The sequence below is a fragment of the Nicotiana tomentosiformis genome, chromosome 11 (assembly GCF_000390325.3).
Source record: "Nicotiana tomentosiformis chromosome 11, ASM39032v3, whole genome shotgun sequence".
NCBI lineage: Eukaryota > Viridiplantae > Streptophyta > Magnoliopsida > Solanales > Solanaceae > Nicotiana > Nicotiana tomentosiformis.
In genome coordinates this window covers 126,312,524-126,330,503 of record NC_090822.1, presented here as the reverse complement: position 1 = coordinate 126,330,503, position 17,980 = coordinate 126,312,524, and the positions used below count along the sequence as shown (strand labels likewise).

Genomic DNA, 17,980 nt, shown 5'->3' with positions numbered 1-17,980 from the left:
ACAGTCATAGAGTTTGTAACCCTTTTGATTTAAGAAATAACCAATGAAGATAGCAGGCCAAGACTTGGCAGAGAACTTATCACTATAGTGGGGTCTTGTGGCATAACACAAACATCCTAAAGTTCTCATATGATGTAGGCTAGGAGAATGACCATGGAACAACTCATAAGGAGTCTTTCCATTCAAAACACTACTAGGTAATCTGTTAATCATGTAGGTGGCTGCAAGAATACACCAACCCCAGTATTTTAAAGGAATGTGGGCTTAAAATCTCAAGGCTCTACTAACTTCAAGAAGGTGTCTATGTTTCCTTTCCACTACCCCATTCTATTGAGGGGTGTGGACACAACTACTTTGATGTATAATTCTATTGGATTTAAAATGAGTTGAACAAATTGTATTAATGAATTCATAACCATTGTCAGATCTAAAGGTCTTAACACCAGAAGAAAATTGGTTTTCAATTAGTTGAAGGAAATCATTCAGAACAACAAATACATCACTTTTGACTCTTAACAAGAAGGTCCAAGTCATTCTAGAGTAATCATCAACAAGTGTACAAAAGTATCTGAAGCCACAATGAGTACATACTCTATATGGACCCCATACATACATATGCACCAATTCAAATGCAGAAGTAGACTTAGAAGTATCAATAGGAAATGGCAACCTAGTTTGTATAGCTAAAGGACAAATTGAACAACTACATTCATTTGACTTTGACAAGTGATTTCTAATTGCAGGAATTTTCAGTAGAATAGTTTGAGGTGCATGACCAAGTCTTTGATGCTACAAAATATTTGAGTTATTCTGGAGAGAAGAGGATAAACACTTAGAGGCAGGAGCAGCAGCAGGTGTGCAAGGATTGAGAATGTACATCCCATTCTTTTCATTACCAGTCCCCTTCACCTTGCTACTGAAGAGGTCCTGAAACAAGCAGAAATGAGGATAAAAAGCTACCAAACACTTTAAATCCTTAGTGTATTTGGAGACAGACAACAAGTTGTATTTAAACTGTGGAACATATAATATATTGTGTAAGACTTATGAATTGGGCAGAGAACAAGACCCTGAATGAGTAATCTTAGTACTATCCCCATTAGGTAAGTGCACAGAGCTAGAATTAAAATTAGAATTAGAATTAGAATTAGAAGGTTTAGGTTGTGAGTGAGAAAACATATGCAAGGAGGAAGCCATATGATTTGAGGCTCCAGAATCAATTATCCAATAACCATAGTTAGTAACAGATTTATCTGCCATGTTAGCTGTCTCATTTGCAGTTGACTCTGCCATATTTGCCATCTCTATTGCAGTTGATCCTTTTTTTTTGTCCAGCAACATAAGTATCTGTTGATATTACTCATGAGTAAAAATAGGTGTAGATATTGGACCTCCTGTATGTCCAGTGTTTGTTGTTCCAGTAATATACATTTCCTCTTGTGCCTTCACATTTGCATTATGTGCCACTGCTGGAGCACCATTGTAACCTCCTCTTCTCCTATTGTTGTTATTGAACTTAGGCCCTATTGGATAACCAATCAGCTTGTAGCAATTTTCTTTTGTGTGTCCCTTCATGTGGCAATAGTCACACTGCAGGTTCCCATTACTCCTAGGCCTTGCATTGGGGGTGTTGATCGATATCAGAGCACTGGATTCTCCATCCATAGGTGCACTCCCTAGAATTCTACTTTGTACTCCTAAGTTGCTATTCAATCTCTGGCTTTCTTCATGGATCAACATCGAATAAGCTTGATCAATTGTAGGCGTAGAATTCATCATCAAGATTTGACTTCTTTGTGGAGCATATGTGTCATTCAGTCCCATTAGAAACTTAATTAATTTTTGTTCGCGTAAAAACTAAACAAATTCTCTAGATTTTACACAATCGCACCCAGGAAATGGTATAATTGACTGAAACTCTGCCCAGAGATCATTTAACTTTTACTAATAGATTGAGACACTCGATATTCCTTGAGTCAAACTGCTAATCTCTATGTTCATGTGATACACCTTAGTCGTGTTTACTTTGTTAAACCTTTCTCTAAATGCTTCCCAAACCTTTTGTGCATTCGAGGAGTAAACAATTCCTTTCCTAAATGCATACGCCACTGAACTCATGATCCATGACTATACAATGGCATTACATCGATCCTACTGGTGCGACCTGAACAAATCTGCTCCATACTTCTCCCTAGTATAGGTTCCGTCAATAAAACCTATTTTGTTCTTCACCAAACGTGACATTTTCATAGAGCGACTCCATTCCGAGTAGTTTTCTGTTCCGACCAACAATTGAGGAATCAACACAATCCCCAGCGTGTCTGAGGGATGAACAAATAACGTGTCATTGCAATCGAGCAATTGAGCGCTTGCATGTGAAGTTCCGACTCCAATTTAGGAAGAATCACTCGTCATCGCTATTGAATTCGTCATTAGTCAGAAATTAGGGTTAGGATAAAAATCAGAGAAGAGAGAACTTGACTTGGTGAGATTGAGAGTAACTAAAAGCTTTAGATTACAGATCGTACTCGACCTGCTCTGATACCATGTCAAAACTAACCTAGATCTGCCATGGAAATGGAGGCAAGTTCTAGTGAGAAGAAGAGAGGAAATGAGAGTAAGAGACAAAAGATCATAGAGAGAGAAATTGTAATATGTATTTCTTTTCTTATATGTACAGTGTACAAATTGTGTCTAATATATACAAAGTTGTCCTAACTAGCTAACTAATAGCTGCATCTAGAAGAGTATATGTTAAATAATACAATATACAAAATGCCTCAACTACATTTTATATCTCTACACCAATAACACTAGTAAGGCTTGGATGCAAAAATATTACTTCCCATCATGACTTTTGCTAAAGAAGTGGCTAATATTACTAAAGAAATGGCTAATATTTGAAGTGCATCACCAATGTTAATTACCAAAAGCTCCTTTAATCATAGTGACGTGAACCCACGCATCAATCTCGAGCTTTCTAACGTAGAGTCCTCGGATTTCGTCTTGCAGGAGAAGGGTAGTCGTCAATATATCAGGAATGATGTCGTACCCGACTAAAAGGTCAGGGTTTGGATATTTTGGATAGTAGTTGAGATTTATGCTCTTTGAAGACACTATAAGGGATTCTTTCTCCCCAACAATGGATTCAACATCTAACCTCTCACACTTCTTCATATTCTCCAATGGATCTTCCCTGAAATCAAATGTTATATTTTATTCAATGTAAGTCAAATGTGTCATTTTCTGTCATATAGTGTCATATTTGTGTACAAGTTAGCTAAAGTATAAAATGTGATAGTAGATTAGTTATATTTTTATCGGACTAATGCATATACATAAAATCTGACTTGTTATTACCTTATAACTAATTTAGTGTGTAAATATTTTTTTTAATAGCAAGAAAAAAATTAATTTTAAAAAAAGAAAGAGTGTAATAACCTGCATGAAGGAGACCAAAATACAGTAGCACCATCATCAGAATCATAAAAAAAATTAAGGTAATATTTCCATACCAAAATATTCTCAGCTTCAGGATTGAAGCTTGTTCGTATCTGACAATGTCGTACTTAACTGAGGGCCTATAACCAGGGGCGGCTCAAGAAGATTGAGGGCCTAAAGCCAAACTATAATGAGATGCCTTAAATTTTTTCTTTAATTTTTTTTTATCATTCTAGCTTTTTTCTGTTGGTTGATTATCGAAATCACCTCTTAAAAAATAAAGGTCCTTGGGTCCAGACCCACAAATGAATAGGAAGCGAGACGAGGGTCCTTCATTAAAGGGGGGAAAAGAGGGGTGGGGCTTTATTCCGGGGGGGGGGGGGGGTGCGCCTTCTGCAGCTTTAGAAAGGACAGAATTTTAGAGAGTCATTCTCTCTAACCTTTTCTATCTTGGCCCAAAACAGTAGCATGATCTTCTATTTATCGAGTAATTCTCCACCCGTGGTCATCAGCTCGGCAGATAAGAAGAGCGAGCCAAAACGGAAAGAGGAGTATGAGGGGCAGCGGCTCACCGAGCGGTTATGTAAATCCTTTTTTATTCGGCTCTTTCCTTTAATAAGAACAATCTAAATATGATACTTTCACGATGAAATACTGGGAATTTTTGTAGATGCAAAGTCATTAATGATTCATTTTCCATTAATAATACAACTAATATATTTAGTCTCTCTTGAATCATTTTTTATCTTAGATAAAATTTTATCAATTTAATTTTCTTCTTTCCGCTGAGGAAATTAAACCGTTACATGAATTGTTAAAATTATTCTATAAGCAATATAGACCTTTAGAAAAGAATCAACGTTAAAGGCAATATTTTTTTCACATAATCTAAGGATCTCAATATGCACATTCAAGGTTGCAAATTATTTTTCTCTATACTTTTAGGGATTAAAAAGAATAGACCTCTTAACGGTCTATGGCAACATCAACATATATATTTTGATGGTAAACCATTGCTAACTAAACTAGCCGCAATCAGTATATTATACCAAATAGTCATGCCTAATAAATACTCAAAAATTTCAAGCTCATATGTTGAACAAATAGCTTCATTTTTAATTTTTGGATCCTAATAAGCTTCTACTGATTTAAATATCTCATATTTGTGGAACTTGAAATCTTAGCTTTGATGCTTTTGATACGACTTTCTGATATGTTTGAGACAATGATTAAAGAGTTTGTTTAGATACACTATCTTTTAAAATATTTGATGGCTTATTAGAAGAAGAAAAAATAGTGGATTTATATATTATACTATTCCAAAACTTTATATAACTTTTGTATAAGAATTAATCATGTCACATAATACCAATTTAAATTATAATAATTTTTATAAAAAATATATATATTAATATGAAAAATTAGGGCCCCCAAAATTTTGGGGCCTTTAGTTGCTTTAGGCTTCAGCCACCCCTGCCTATAACATGTCTCCTTTATGTTTTTCAGAACTTCCACGGAAACCCCATGATTGATAACCTAAAAACAACAACAATAACAATAATATGAAGTCTCGATTGTAAGCAAGTTAGAGTCGGTAATATAAATCGTTATTATTCATGTCGCCAATGACGGAGCCAGGAATTTCGCTAAGGATATTCAAGAATATTTAAGATTTTATATAAAAATAACTTATAGAAATTTAGTTGGGATATAAAATAGAAAACTTTCATGGGTATGCAGATAAAAGTTAATGCGGAAAAGATCCAAATATACCCATGTACTATGAGAAAATATTTAAATATACCTCTCGTTATACTTTTGGTCCAAATATACCCCTATCGTTATACTATTGGTTCTAATATACCCCATTTCCGTTAAGTTTGTCCATGATGAACATCCAATCCTACGTGACACTGACATTTGATGAGGTAGATGCCATGTGACATGCCACCTTAGCGCCCCTAATTACATTCAGGAAAAAGAGGTTGCCAACAGTGCGATTAGGAGGTGAAAAGAACCCTCGTCGGAGATTCTCCTTTCGTGAAGCTTTTCCGGCGAGTTCGACTGAGGTGGCTGAAATTGCACTACACAGTGGCGGACGCACGTGGCGGCAAGCGGGTTCAACTGAACCCGCTTCATCAAAAAATAATACTGTGTATATATATAAATTAGGATTAAAGCTGCGTAAAATTTGTATAAATATTTTAGTTGAATCCACTTGACAACTACTATTTTACGACTAAAGTTATGTACTTCTAAGATTAAACACGCTTGTACAAAATCCTAGGTCCGCTACTGACACTACACGTGTATGCTGTAAAAGCTGAAAGAATATTACCAGTCTGCCGTGAAAGATATAATGGAAAGTGGCGAAGCATTGGACGCTTTCCAGCAACGTCTACATTGCAGATAACAAATATCTTTCCTTCAATACTTTTCCCAATCACCATGGTACTTGAAATTGCAGTAAACAAATTCTTTTCGGTAAATATTCACATTTTCTAGGTATCTTTTCAAGCTTATTAAATAAAGTCCCCTTCTTAGAAATATAAGATTTTTTTTCTTTTTTGAAAAAAATAATTCCTCTTATATTGATGGTCTTGGAAAGGAAGTGGGATAATGAGAATCATAAACACTTATTGTGTGCAGCAGTGAAGCACAAGATTATACAAAGTGATAAAAGAAACTAGAATATCACAGTTGGGATTTAAATATGTGATCTAAAGCCACTTTTATACCTCTTTACTACTACTAGAATTGGATTCAAAAGTTAATATACAACCAAAACAAATTAGTCTTTGCCCAATGTGCAAAGTCAAATTTTCTAACGATTGGGATTCAATTGAAACCCCTTATTTATAAATTTTGGTGTAAGACGTGATTGAATTAGAAGAAGATGCAACTTTTACCTTGGCTTAGGAAATTGTATACAACAATTATGTAATTTATTTATTTTTTATAACTAATCAACTACTTGAAATTTAAGTAATTTGCAAGGTTCATATCAAGGTTCATATCATGCATGTGTTTGTGCACATTTATGCTTTATTTTTGGGGAGTTTAACCAATGTATCACGTAAAACTCCAGGAAGGTAAAAGTGCCTCGTGGTGTGAGAGCTAAATTAGGGTACAAGAGTCTGCCCACTAATCTTTTATATCCCCCTGGGTCTTTAAGGAGCTCATCCATACAGTCCTTGTCACTTCCTATATGTTTGTCATATTCTTCAGATGTCAATTTCTGATTCAGTTCAAGTGGAGTGCCAACAGGCTTTGCTCCCCTAGCCCTGATTCAGAGACAAGTTCCAGAGCATGCTTTCTCTAGCACATCATAATACCTTCACTGAATCTTGCAAACTCAATACCAAGAAAGAACTTCAACTCACCTAGGTCTTTCATCTTGAATTGATTCAGTAGGCCTTCCCTTGTTTGACTGAGTAGTGAAGGATTGTTTCCTGTGATAAGAAGATCATCCATATATACTAGGATAACTATTAGATCACTGTCTGCTTTCTTTGTAAACAAGGAGTAGTCAAAATGACTTTGTTGAAAGCCCATCTGCAGCAATGACTTAGTAAGTTTCTTGTTCCACTGTCTTGGTGCTTGTTTGAGCCCATACAGTGACTTGTGAAGTTTACAGACCTTCAATGACTCCCCCCGTCTGGTAAATCCCTCAAGAACTTACATATAACCTTCCTCTAGTAGGTCACCATTGAGTAAATCATTGTGAACATCCATTTGGTGTATCAGCCAGTGCTTGGCTGCAACTAGAGCAACTACTATCCTGACAGTCACCATCTTAGCTACAGGGGAGAAGGTCTATGTGTAGTTAAGACCTTCCCTCTGACTGTAGCCTTTTGCAACCAACCGAGCTTTATACTTTTCTACCTCCCCTGAAGCCATGTACTTAACCTTAAAGATCCACTTGCATCCAATTGGGACCTTGCTAGGTGGTACATCAACTATACTTTAAGTATTGTTGTCCTCCAAAGCAGCTATCTCAAGCTGCATAGCCTATATCCATTTTGGATCAGTAAAGGCTTTCTTAAATGTCTTTGGCTCTGACATAGTTGAGAAAGCTGAGAGTGCATGCAGATAAGCTGGTTTGAGTCTGTTATAAAAGACATACGAAGACAAAGGGTAGGAGAAAAGTTGTTTTGAGCCTTTGGTCACATAGTCCTGCAGTCATAATGGTGGTCTGCTTGGTCTAGAAGATCTCCTGAGCTCTGGAGAAGGAGGTACATCAAGAGAAGGTTGTGCAGTGGATAGCTGCTCAGTATTAATTTCATGAGCCTCTGTGGAGTGTGCAGGGAACTCCATGTGAAGGGTAGTAGCAGGTGACTCCATGTGATGAGGCTGAATTGTTTGTGACTCAGGAGGAAGAGGTGAAACACCTGGAGCCTGCCTGGTATCATCCAATACAACAGGATACAGAAGATCCAGAACTGGAAAGATAGGAGTAGTTGCTGCCTTCATGTGTCTGAAGGGAAATAAATCTTCTTGGAAAACCACACGCCTGCTCATAAGGAAGTGAGAGTGGAGATCATATAATCTGTAACCTTTTTGAGTAGAGGAATACCCCATGAACACATAGGTATAGCTCTAGAAGCAAATTTGTCCACAACCTTAGGAGTAGCAGCATAGCTCAGGCAGCCAAATACTCTTAGATGAGATAGTTAGGGAGCATAAGAATACAGTACTTCAAATTATGATTTGTCTGCAATAACTTTGGAGGGCAGTCTGTTGAGTAGGTAGACAATAGTTAAGACACTTTCCCCAGAATCTGCAGCTTGAAATCTGAGGGACCTCGCCATATTCAGAATAGTCCTATGTCTTCTCTCAGTTACTCCATTTTAATGTGGAGTATAGGCACAAGTACTTTGATGCTCAATACCAGAGTCAGACATAAAAGCTCTGAACTCATAAATAAAAAATGCACCTCCATTATATGTTCTTAGTAGTTTAATAGAGCTGGAAAATACATTCTTTACTTTATTCACAAACTCTCTCAACATAACTATAGTGTCTGATTTAGAAACAGTCAGAAACACCCAGGTGTACCTGGTAAAATCATCTACAATTATAATAAAGAACCTCTTACCATCATATGTTGGAACCCTATAGGGTCCCCATACATCACAATGTACTAGCTCAAAAGCAGAATGTGACATAGTAGAACTCAATTGAAAGGGAAGCTTTGTTTGTTTAGCAAGAGGGCATACAATACAATATGACTGATCACAGTTTTTCAGATGTCTCATTAACTCATGCTTTATTATTACATCAATTGGGGCATGGCCTAGCCTTGTGTGCCACAATGAACTAGAATCAGAAGCCTTATTATACATACTAGTTGTAAAATAACTCTTATTAACTACCTTAACTGCATTATTTCCTCACTTAGCTGAAGTAAGTAGTGGACTCTACTTCCTTGGATTTCCTTGTAGAATGTAGAGCCCCAGATCCTCCTTACCAATCCATTTTATCTGACCACTGTAGAGATCCTGAAATAAACAGAAGTCAGGGAAGAAAGCTACTAGGCACTGCAATTCCTTGGTAAACTTAGACACTAACAACATGTTATATTTGAAATCAGGCATGTACAGTACATTACTAATCTCCTGATTATTAAACACAGATGATCTCCCTGTATGTGTAACTAGTGCTACATCTCTTGTAGAAAAATGTACTTTGCTTCTTTCAGATATTGGAACTGACTGACAGGTTTTTTACAACTGCAGTGTAGAAGTCATATGGTTGGAAGCTCATGTATCTATTATCCACATAGGATTAAAATACTTAGATACCAAGGAGATCAGAGTACATGCTGCTTCAGTTTTGTAATAAGGTCCTTCATCTGATCCTTTGTTCAGCAGCTGAACAATTTGTTGATATTGCTCCTATGTGAAGAATGAGACTGGCTGCTGAGAGGATTTCTGAGACATTTGTTAAGTGTGTTGGTGTTGTTCCTGTAGGAATAGAGGTGCAGATTGATGGATTGGTTGCTGAAGCATATGATGTGCCTGTTGCTGCTGCATTCCATAGACCATCTGTGGGTTGTTGTTGTTATTGAAGTTACAGGTATCACTAGAAACAGGACCTTCTATTGGACTTGCATAATTTCCATACAGATCAGGACTACCTCCCTTCTTCTTAGGTTTGAAGTCTGAGGGGTATCCAATCAACTTGCAGCAGTTCTCCATAGTATGCCCTTTCCAGTGACAATACTCACATTGAACTAGCTTCCTCTATGGTCTGGGATTTCCTTTTGAAGATACTGAGCCCCTGTTACTGTATAGTGCAGTCCCTTCAGCAACTTCTACACCTTGAACTACCTGTGTAAAATTAGCTAGAATTTTTTGACTCTCAAGGTCCACAAGTAGGGAATAAGCTTTATTGATATTTGGAACTGGGGACATCATCATAATAATCTTGTGAGTAAGAGATATTTAGACCCATAAGAAACTGTAATAGTCTGTGATACTCAAAGTGAGCAACATACGTCTTAGACTCTGGCAAGGATGTAACGATCCGATCGGTCGTTTTGAGCTATAGCACATCGTTTGCCAATTTAAAGCCTTGAGTAACTTCACTTTAGGTATTATGACTTGTACGCGTGGTCGGAATTGAATTTCGGGAAGTTCAGAGTTGATTTGGAAAGAGAATTCTAATTTCGGAAGCCTTAAGTTAAAGGAATTGACTAAAGTCTGATTTTTGAGTAAACGACCTCGGAACTGGGATTTGAAGATTTCAACAGGTTCGTATGATAATATTGAACTTGGGCGTATGTCCGGATCGGGTTTTGAATAACCCGGGAGCGTTTCGGTGCCTATTGTAGAAGTTGACATTTTGGAAGAATTTCATAAATTTGGGTTAAAGTGTATTTCAATGTTATTGATGTTCGTTTGAGATTTCGAGTCTGGGAATAGCTCCGTAAGGTAATTCTGGTATTGGGAGCGTGTCCGGGTGTGGATTTGAAGGTCCGTAGGTCATTTTGGGGTCATTTGGCGAAAGGCTACAGGACTGTTAGGAGCACTTCCCTTCTTGATTCCTCATCCTGCGAGTTGATTCTTTTGAGGATTATGCCTTCATTTCCTTCCTATTCAATCTTGTGAGACGTGAAGCGCTTGTTATAAATTGGGAATCGAGAAATTTAAATGGTACTACAGATGTGGTGCAGGATGTTTCTCCCTGCGTTTTACTTTGGGCTATTGTCGTCGCCTTGTGGAAGGCTGTTCTGTTGTTTCAGCTCAGTATCAGTATTATCTAAGGTTTTGAGATTTGGCATTGATTGTTATGATGATTCGTGCGTTGCTATTGCACAGTATTTGTGTAATGGTAGGATGCTTGTCTATGCGTCGAGGCAATGAATGATTTGAAAAGAGGTTTACTCAGTGCATGATTCAGAGATTCGGTATATTATTTTCTGTGGAGGAAAGGCAATCGGACTATGAACGTTTAGGTCTGGGCTGATGGAGAAACAAGACTTGGTATTTTAGGGCATAGTGGAATTATCATCTGTGATGTGGTGCCGTCGTCCTTGATTGAATGTGTTAAGTTCGCCGATGTTATGGTCTTCTTCAATTCTCCTTGGGCAGGGTATTGTGAAATAGTACTGGGGAAGCGGCTGTCAGAGATCGCGGGGTGCAGTGGTTTAGGATCGAATCGGTGTTCCTAGTGTTGATGGATCGAGAAGGATGATCTTCGGAGAGGGTTAAAGTTGGTAGCGATCTATTAGTTCAAGTGCTACAGAGACGGATTTTGATTTAATGCAACAGCTGGGCAGCGGAGGATGAGGAAGGACATGAGGGAGGTGTCTGGCAGTGGATAAACTTCTAGAAGGCCAAGTGTGAGAAACAGGAGTCTAGTAGTTGCTTAAAGGAGTGAGTTTGACCAAAGTGGGAGAGTGGCAGCGCAGTATATGGGTTCTGTGGTAGGATGACTACACGCCTTGAGAAATTTTAGAGTGATTTGGGATTCATGGTGGACAGCGGCTCGGTCTACGGGCTTAATTTGGAATATTGGCTGCTATACGGAGGAAGGTTGGATACAACAGAAAGGAGTTGCTTGATATGAAGAAGGATACAACATGACTTTGGATTGGGATGTATTGTCGCACCTTTAATTGATGTCCATGAGGAGTGAACGGACTTGTACAGCTGGTGAATAAGCACGGGCTCAGGATTAGTTACTGATTTCGTAGTAATTGTACCCACTGCAGCGGCATTGGATGATGTAGGCATTGAGTTTCCACAGGTGGGTTATCTCTTGTGAGCAGGTTAGCGGTTTCATGGTGTTGATGAAGCTTCTACGAAGAATTTCTATTGATTATTCAAGAAGAGATCGAATATGTGCATGTGGCTAGTAATTCAGAGTGACCATGAAGAGTTTAACAGAAAGGTTTCGAGAAATTTGGTGGGTTGATTGTGCAAGATCATGTCAATGGGGGAAGGAATCTTGGTGGGTTCCAGAGTTATGCAATGGTAGCTTCGAGCTAAGTGGGAGAGCCCCACCGCCTACGATTGGATTGTATGATTATCTACTTGTGAGGTTTCTGGTTAGCAGCATATTGAAAGGTTATTACAACTAATGAAAGAAAACATCAGTGGAAATTGGAGCAAAGGATTTGAGGAATGTATGCAATAATTGGCCTTATCGATTCATGTTCAGGCTTTGGGAAGACTCAAGATTTATGCTTCGTGTAGAGGTGAGTTACAAGGAACGTGATTCAGCCAGGTGCTTCTTTGAGAGGATGTCCATGTGCTACCAGGGCTTTGGAATTTGATTATATTCGAGACCAAGTCACAGTGGGTGACTCCCATCAACGATCCTAGAGGATTCAAAAGTTAAAGTGTGGTGCCTAAGGATTTCGAATCCGTAGTATGGTTAAGTATTGAGCTTTTGTAGTGGATTATGAAAAGTGTCTTGGAGTGTTCTATGTTATCTTCGGTCTGCGGAGTGGAATTGGAGGAATGGGAGAAAATGACTTCAGATTCATAGAGGGATTTTCAGAGTACAGAATGAGTGCGAATTTGGGTTCATGATATTTTGAATAGAGCTATTATTATTTCTAGGGCAAGTCCCGAGTAAATTAGAAGTGGCTCGGTTAGTAATGGTTGAATCAGCACGGTTATGGCAGTGACCAGTTTCTCCAGCGTGAAGTTATACATGTAATTTGTGGTTGTACACTTAGGCTTGAGCACCACCACAACTTGGTTGATTTGGGAGGTATTCGATTCATATGGCTTTGTTGTGTAAAGGGATTTCCGGAAGAGTTATGGTAGTTTAGATTACGACATGAGGTTGTATTTTCTGCGGTTTGGGAATTTAGTTGCGTGTTGCATTGGTTCTTCTGAAATGAGCTAAGTAAAAGGTTTCTATATGATGAAGTGTTTATTCTATTAGTGGATCAGGGGTTATTATGGAATTCTGGTACTCTCACGTATTGGCATGTAAGGTACAATGAGCGACATGGGAAATTGGAAGCTTAGGATCAAGGTTTCGGTTCGGTGTTGACAAGAATGTCACGAGCTCGGATGATCAGGGAAGAATTCAGATGTTTAGAGTAAGCTGGTATTGTCTTTAGCATCTCCTGAGATTGGTGTCCTGTGTAAAAGGCTTTGTGTACTGATTTGCGGCTTCTTGATTTGCTTTACAGCATTATTGTGGCTGGTGGTATGGATGTGCAGACTTGTTACCTAGCGCGGAAGGTCGTGGGAGCGTATCCCACGAGAAGATTGTATAAGTGTGACATGTAGTTACTTGATTGATTAAAGATTGAAACCAAGTATGGAGATTTGGTACTATCGCTAATGTGAGAGTTTAGGCCTGAGAAGCGCTCTATTCAGTTGGTTGTGAATTATGGAAGTTTATTCCGGATTAGATGGTTGTTCTTGTGTGTCATAGGAAAAAAGGTCATTGTGGATCCTTGAGAGGTTATTTGCTCAAGCATGGTATGATCAGAATCGGTTTGAGGTCCGTTGATGGGTCCAGATGTGGATGTGTATTCTACACCAGCATGGGTGTATTCATTCAGCATAGCATTCCTTATGGAAGAGTATTCGGGCGTGGGATGTTAATTTCGTCACCAGCTATTTTGTGTAATACTGTATTGTGCCATGTGGGTCGTGAGTCGGCTTGATTATTTGTACAATATGTTGAGATCCCATGTAGCAGTGGTGTTATGTGAGCAGGATGGCTCTCGAGATGCAGATCATATATCGCACCTTAGTTGTGCTTGAGTTTTATAGCGTATGACGCTACCCGTCTCCCCAGGATTTGTATTATACACTTGGTGTGCTTATGGTTGATATTCGGGAAATTTTGTGAGTATGAGCGTTACAGCTCGGTGTGTGTTTTCCTTCGATTATTATGTGTGGATCGGGTGGCACGCCGCCGCAGAGATGTTGTTTGGATCGGATTGCACACCACAACAATATGATATTGAGTACAGTTTCCCATATCTATTATTGTGTGTGTTGCTTTTCATTTCCCGAGGAAGGTTCATAACATCTTTTCGGCTGTTTAAATTAGTTACGTGGGTTGAGTAGTTCATTCTAGAGTTCGTTTTCCTTATGTATCACATTCGAGTTTGTAGCTTGTTAGCACAACGTGGCATCATATGAGGCTTTTGCAGTATCTGAGGTGGCTTATTGCCTGAGCAGCTTGTACTGGGTGAAACGAGATTTATTGGACCTGGGATCAGTGCGATCAGATTTATATAAGGCATATTAAAGAGTAAATATTGTTATTCAGTCCAGAATGAGGTAATGGTTCTTGTACAGAGGCGAAACTTAATGATTTGTTGACTCGGCAGTTGGTTATGAATTTCTACACATCTCTTCCGTTGTGGCATCATTACAAGAGTTGGAACAGGACTTATATGTGTCATGAGGTATGTTGTGGGCATAAGATTCGTGGAATTTCGGCTATTGTTATTGGAGGACGTTATTGTGGTCATGTGAATTATGTGATGCATGGCGTGAATTCAGCAAAGGTATGCAATCATGTATTGGTACATCGCGTAGTGATGGATACGATGTTCGTATGTTGGAAACAGACCTGGTAGAGGATTTCAGATGTTGGAATTTGGCTCTAAGGCTTATTTGACTAGATAAAAGGGAGGATTTTCAGGTTTGCTCGAGCTAATATACTCAACTGGGTTGTGGTAGCACGGGTAGGGGCACGAGGTATTAAACAATGATTTCGGACAACTCCAGAGTAGTTCTTAACATGTTCGGAGACAAACGTATATTTAAGTGGGAGAGAATGTAACGACCCGGCATGATTTGCGCATGATTGAATTGGTTGCTCTGGAATTTATGATAATTGATATTGCTTCATTGGCCTGAGATACAAAAAATGATAAATGACGAAAAAATAAATTTGGAGATTTCTTATTAACAAAAGAATTGTTACTTATTTCATGATATTAAGCTTACATCCGTTCTACGTAATTCATGCTTACTTATATCATTGGTATTTTATTTATAGACCATAGTAAGAGTCGGAGTCGACCCCTTGTCACTACTTCTTCGAGGTTAGGCGGGATACTTACTGGGTACGCGTTGATTTATGTATTCATACTACACTTGCTGCACATTTTTGTGCAGGTACATATATGTCTAGTGAACTTGTGGGCACAGAGGCGAGGTTATTGCGGGGACTTAGGTGAGCTGCATTCTATACTACGATCCGCAGTGTCACGCCGCAAACTCGGGGAGCGCGACCGGCACTTAACCGAGTAACCCCGGCTGAGCAAGCCTATTAGATTTCCTTCTTCACAAATTCATCCCTGAATAAAGAGGAGATGTACTCCATTAATCAATTATTGAAAAGATTTCATTAACCACTTCCATTTCATCCCCATTAACAGCATCATTCAATATTTTCAAAATAGTACAAGTTTGTAGATATAATGAAAAACATGTTTGCCAAATACCAACATTTCTAGTTCAATTCCCCACATCAAACACCACCCACAACCTGTCTATAGAGACTCGAAGTACAACAGAAGAGTAGTATGGAACTGCCAGCAACAAGGCCCCGGCTATACCTTAAAAAATAATGTACAACTCAAATGACATTAAGCCCGGAATAGAGTAGGGCTCACCAAAACCTGCTGAATAGAGAGTGACTGCTAACGAGGAACAAAGTTGCCCGCAGATGAACCACCTGCATCCATTGAAGATGCAGCACCCCCGGCAAAAGGGACGTTAGTACATATGGAATAGTACTAGTATGTAAAGTTAACTATCTACTTTCAAAATAGAATGCATATGTAAGAAAGGGAAAACCATGGAAACAACAATTAATGATATTCAATTGCCAAGTGAAAACATAATAATTCCCACATTATGAAGATAACACTGTGAAGTGATAATCAAAATATGATGATACTATTATTTTTGGTTGGGAGATCTTTAGCACTGATATACCACTGTTCACAATACCACTGTTCACAATACCAATATTCATAATACCAATGTTCATAATATCAATACCACCGTACTTTTAGCATGGAGTCCGATCACGACCCGATCGTCTAGGCCGTCTCATCCGAGACACCAACCCCAATAACAATTTCAATTACAGTTTCCAGCACAAACACCACCATGTGTACGGCATGGTATCTGATCACGACCCGATTGGCTAGGCCTTCACACCACAATACTATGTGGATCGACATCATCCTTTTCTATCAATCATCTCATCCCAATTAAGGGGAATAATTTTATCACACCAATCTCATCCCAAATAAGGGGAATAATTACAATCCACTCCTATATCAGCACGTGCAGTTTTGAAGTTAGGTTATTTCAACCTACCCTTCCTCGGTGATTATCGATACTCCCAAAAATATTATTGATTTGCTTACAAAGGAAACAACAATACAAATGCATTTACCTCATAACCTTTCATACCGTATATAGCCTCATTGGCACTTTCAATATCATTATTTCATGGGCTCTCTTGGCCATATATATGATTCTTCATTCATGGCACAATGGTTGTATTTCATATTTAACACTTTTATTCCTTCCTTTTCATGTATCATCATCATAAATATCAACAAATAGAATATTCCGAAAATCACAACCTTAGGCTCATTAGTAATGAAGGCTTTAAACACAATGGATTCCTTTTCAAGAAATTGAGTAAAATGATTGGCAATCGAAGCACAAGTTAAAATCATAAACAAGTAACACATCATTTATTCTTGAAGTACTTTTCCCCAAAAAGGGAAATACACAATTTCAACTCACGAATATGTAAGAACGCAAAACACATCGAAACTACTTACAAAGCATAGCATTAGTTAAAACAGCCACATATGAGCATCACTTGAGTTTATAAGCTTTTAGGCAATTCTATTTTCGAAGTCAATTTCGGAACAGTTGAATCAAAGCTCATTTTATAATCTTTCTCATATCATCTCATTTTATTGGCACCATTGGCTACAAGTATAACTTTCACTCTTGGCACGTTGGCCACACTTTATATCTCCAATTCACTTATTTCACTTCCAACCATCTTTATAGATTATCAACAATAAGACATTTCCAATCAAGACTTTAAGTACACATATGAGCAATTAAGAGTCTTAAGCATAATGAGATTTTCTCACACAATTTGGCATCATAACTTTCATTTGAAACACGACTCAAAGACATAGCATTTTAATACACATATTATTCTTGAACACATTCCCAAAGGATAACATAATGTGATAGGAACATTCGGAACACGTTTTGAATACATAATTCTCGACACTTTGCTTATTCGGGATAATCAAATTTATTGGGAACAACTCGGAACATAGAATAAGGAACTTGAGCCAACAATACTTGAAACTTACAGGAAGATCATGAAATTTATTTCTAAAAGAGTAGTTTAGCCAACATACCTCAACTTCGTCCCTAATGATACTACAATGCTCCACTACACTAAGCAACTTCAATCTACAATAACAACATCCTATGGAACCAATATTAGTAACAAATTCTATAGTTTAGGCCCTTTAGGCATTTTATCAAACACCTAGTAGGTATGAATCTTTACATCTCTTACCCGTAGAAAAGTTCATCCAACTACTACCATTTATTAATAATTTATCCCACCATCATTATTAAACAATTCATAACTTCCAACATCACATACATGACCATCCATCCATACCCAACCAACAAAATTCCATCAAATAATCACCTTTCAATCTCTACAATGGTTATGTATATAAATTGGGAACTTATGGCTTCCAATCACCATACCATAAGTTTCAATACTTAATTCATACTCATATACCCATAATATATCCATACATGAAATTCTAAGGGCGTAGGATTACCTTTTGGAAGAAATCTTGCAAAACCCTCCTTTAAGTTCTTGAAGAAATTTCTTGAAAATCTATGTATCTTATGGAGGATTGAGTTAGTTTTAGGGTGGAATTGATGGAATGAAACACCAAATTAGTAGGTATTACTCACCTTGAATATGGGGGAAGTTGGAGATCTTGAGAGAGTGGAGGAAAACCCCAAAGTTC

The 17,980-nt window shown here is 38.0% G+C and overlaps 1 protein-coding gene across 1 annotated transcript; it reads right to left on the bottom strand.

The window, feature by feature from the left end:
• Positions 1-2,919: 2,919 nt before the first annotated feature.
• On the bottom strand, positions 2,920-7,236 carry LOC138902132 (feruloyl CoA ortho-hydroxylase F6H1-3-like). The gene is made up of 4 exons (XM_070189951.1): positions 7,124-7,236; positions 6,825-6,893; positions 6,573-6,725; positions 2,920-3,196 (listed from the first exon to the last, which is right to left on the bottom strand). The coding sequence occupies exons 1-4, from the start codon at positions 7,234-7,236 to the stop codon at positions 2,920-2,922; spliced, it is 612 nt and encodes a 203-aa protein (XP_070046052.1).
• Positions 7,237-17,980: the final 10,744 nt, after the last annotated feature.

Excerpts from the sequence above, each read along its gene's own strand:
- LOC138902132 (XM_070189951.1), bottom strand. The coding sequence starts at position 7,236 with ATGGTGACTGTCAGGATAGTAGTTGCTCTAGTTGCAGCCAAGCACTGG. Across the intron at positions 6,726-6,824 it reads ATTCAAGATGAAAGACCTAG|GGCTAGGGGAGCAAAGCCTG; the intron begins GTGAGTTGAAGT and ends TCTCTGAATCAG. Across the intron at positions 3,197-6,572 it reads AGATTAGTGGGCAGACTCTT|GGAAGATCCATTGGAGAATA; the intron begins GTACCCTAATTT and ends ATTTGATTTCAG.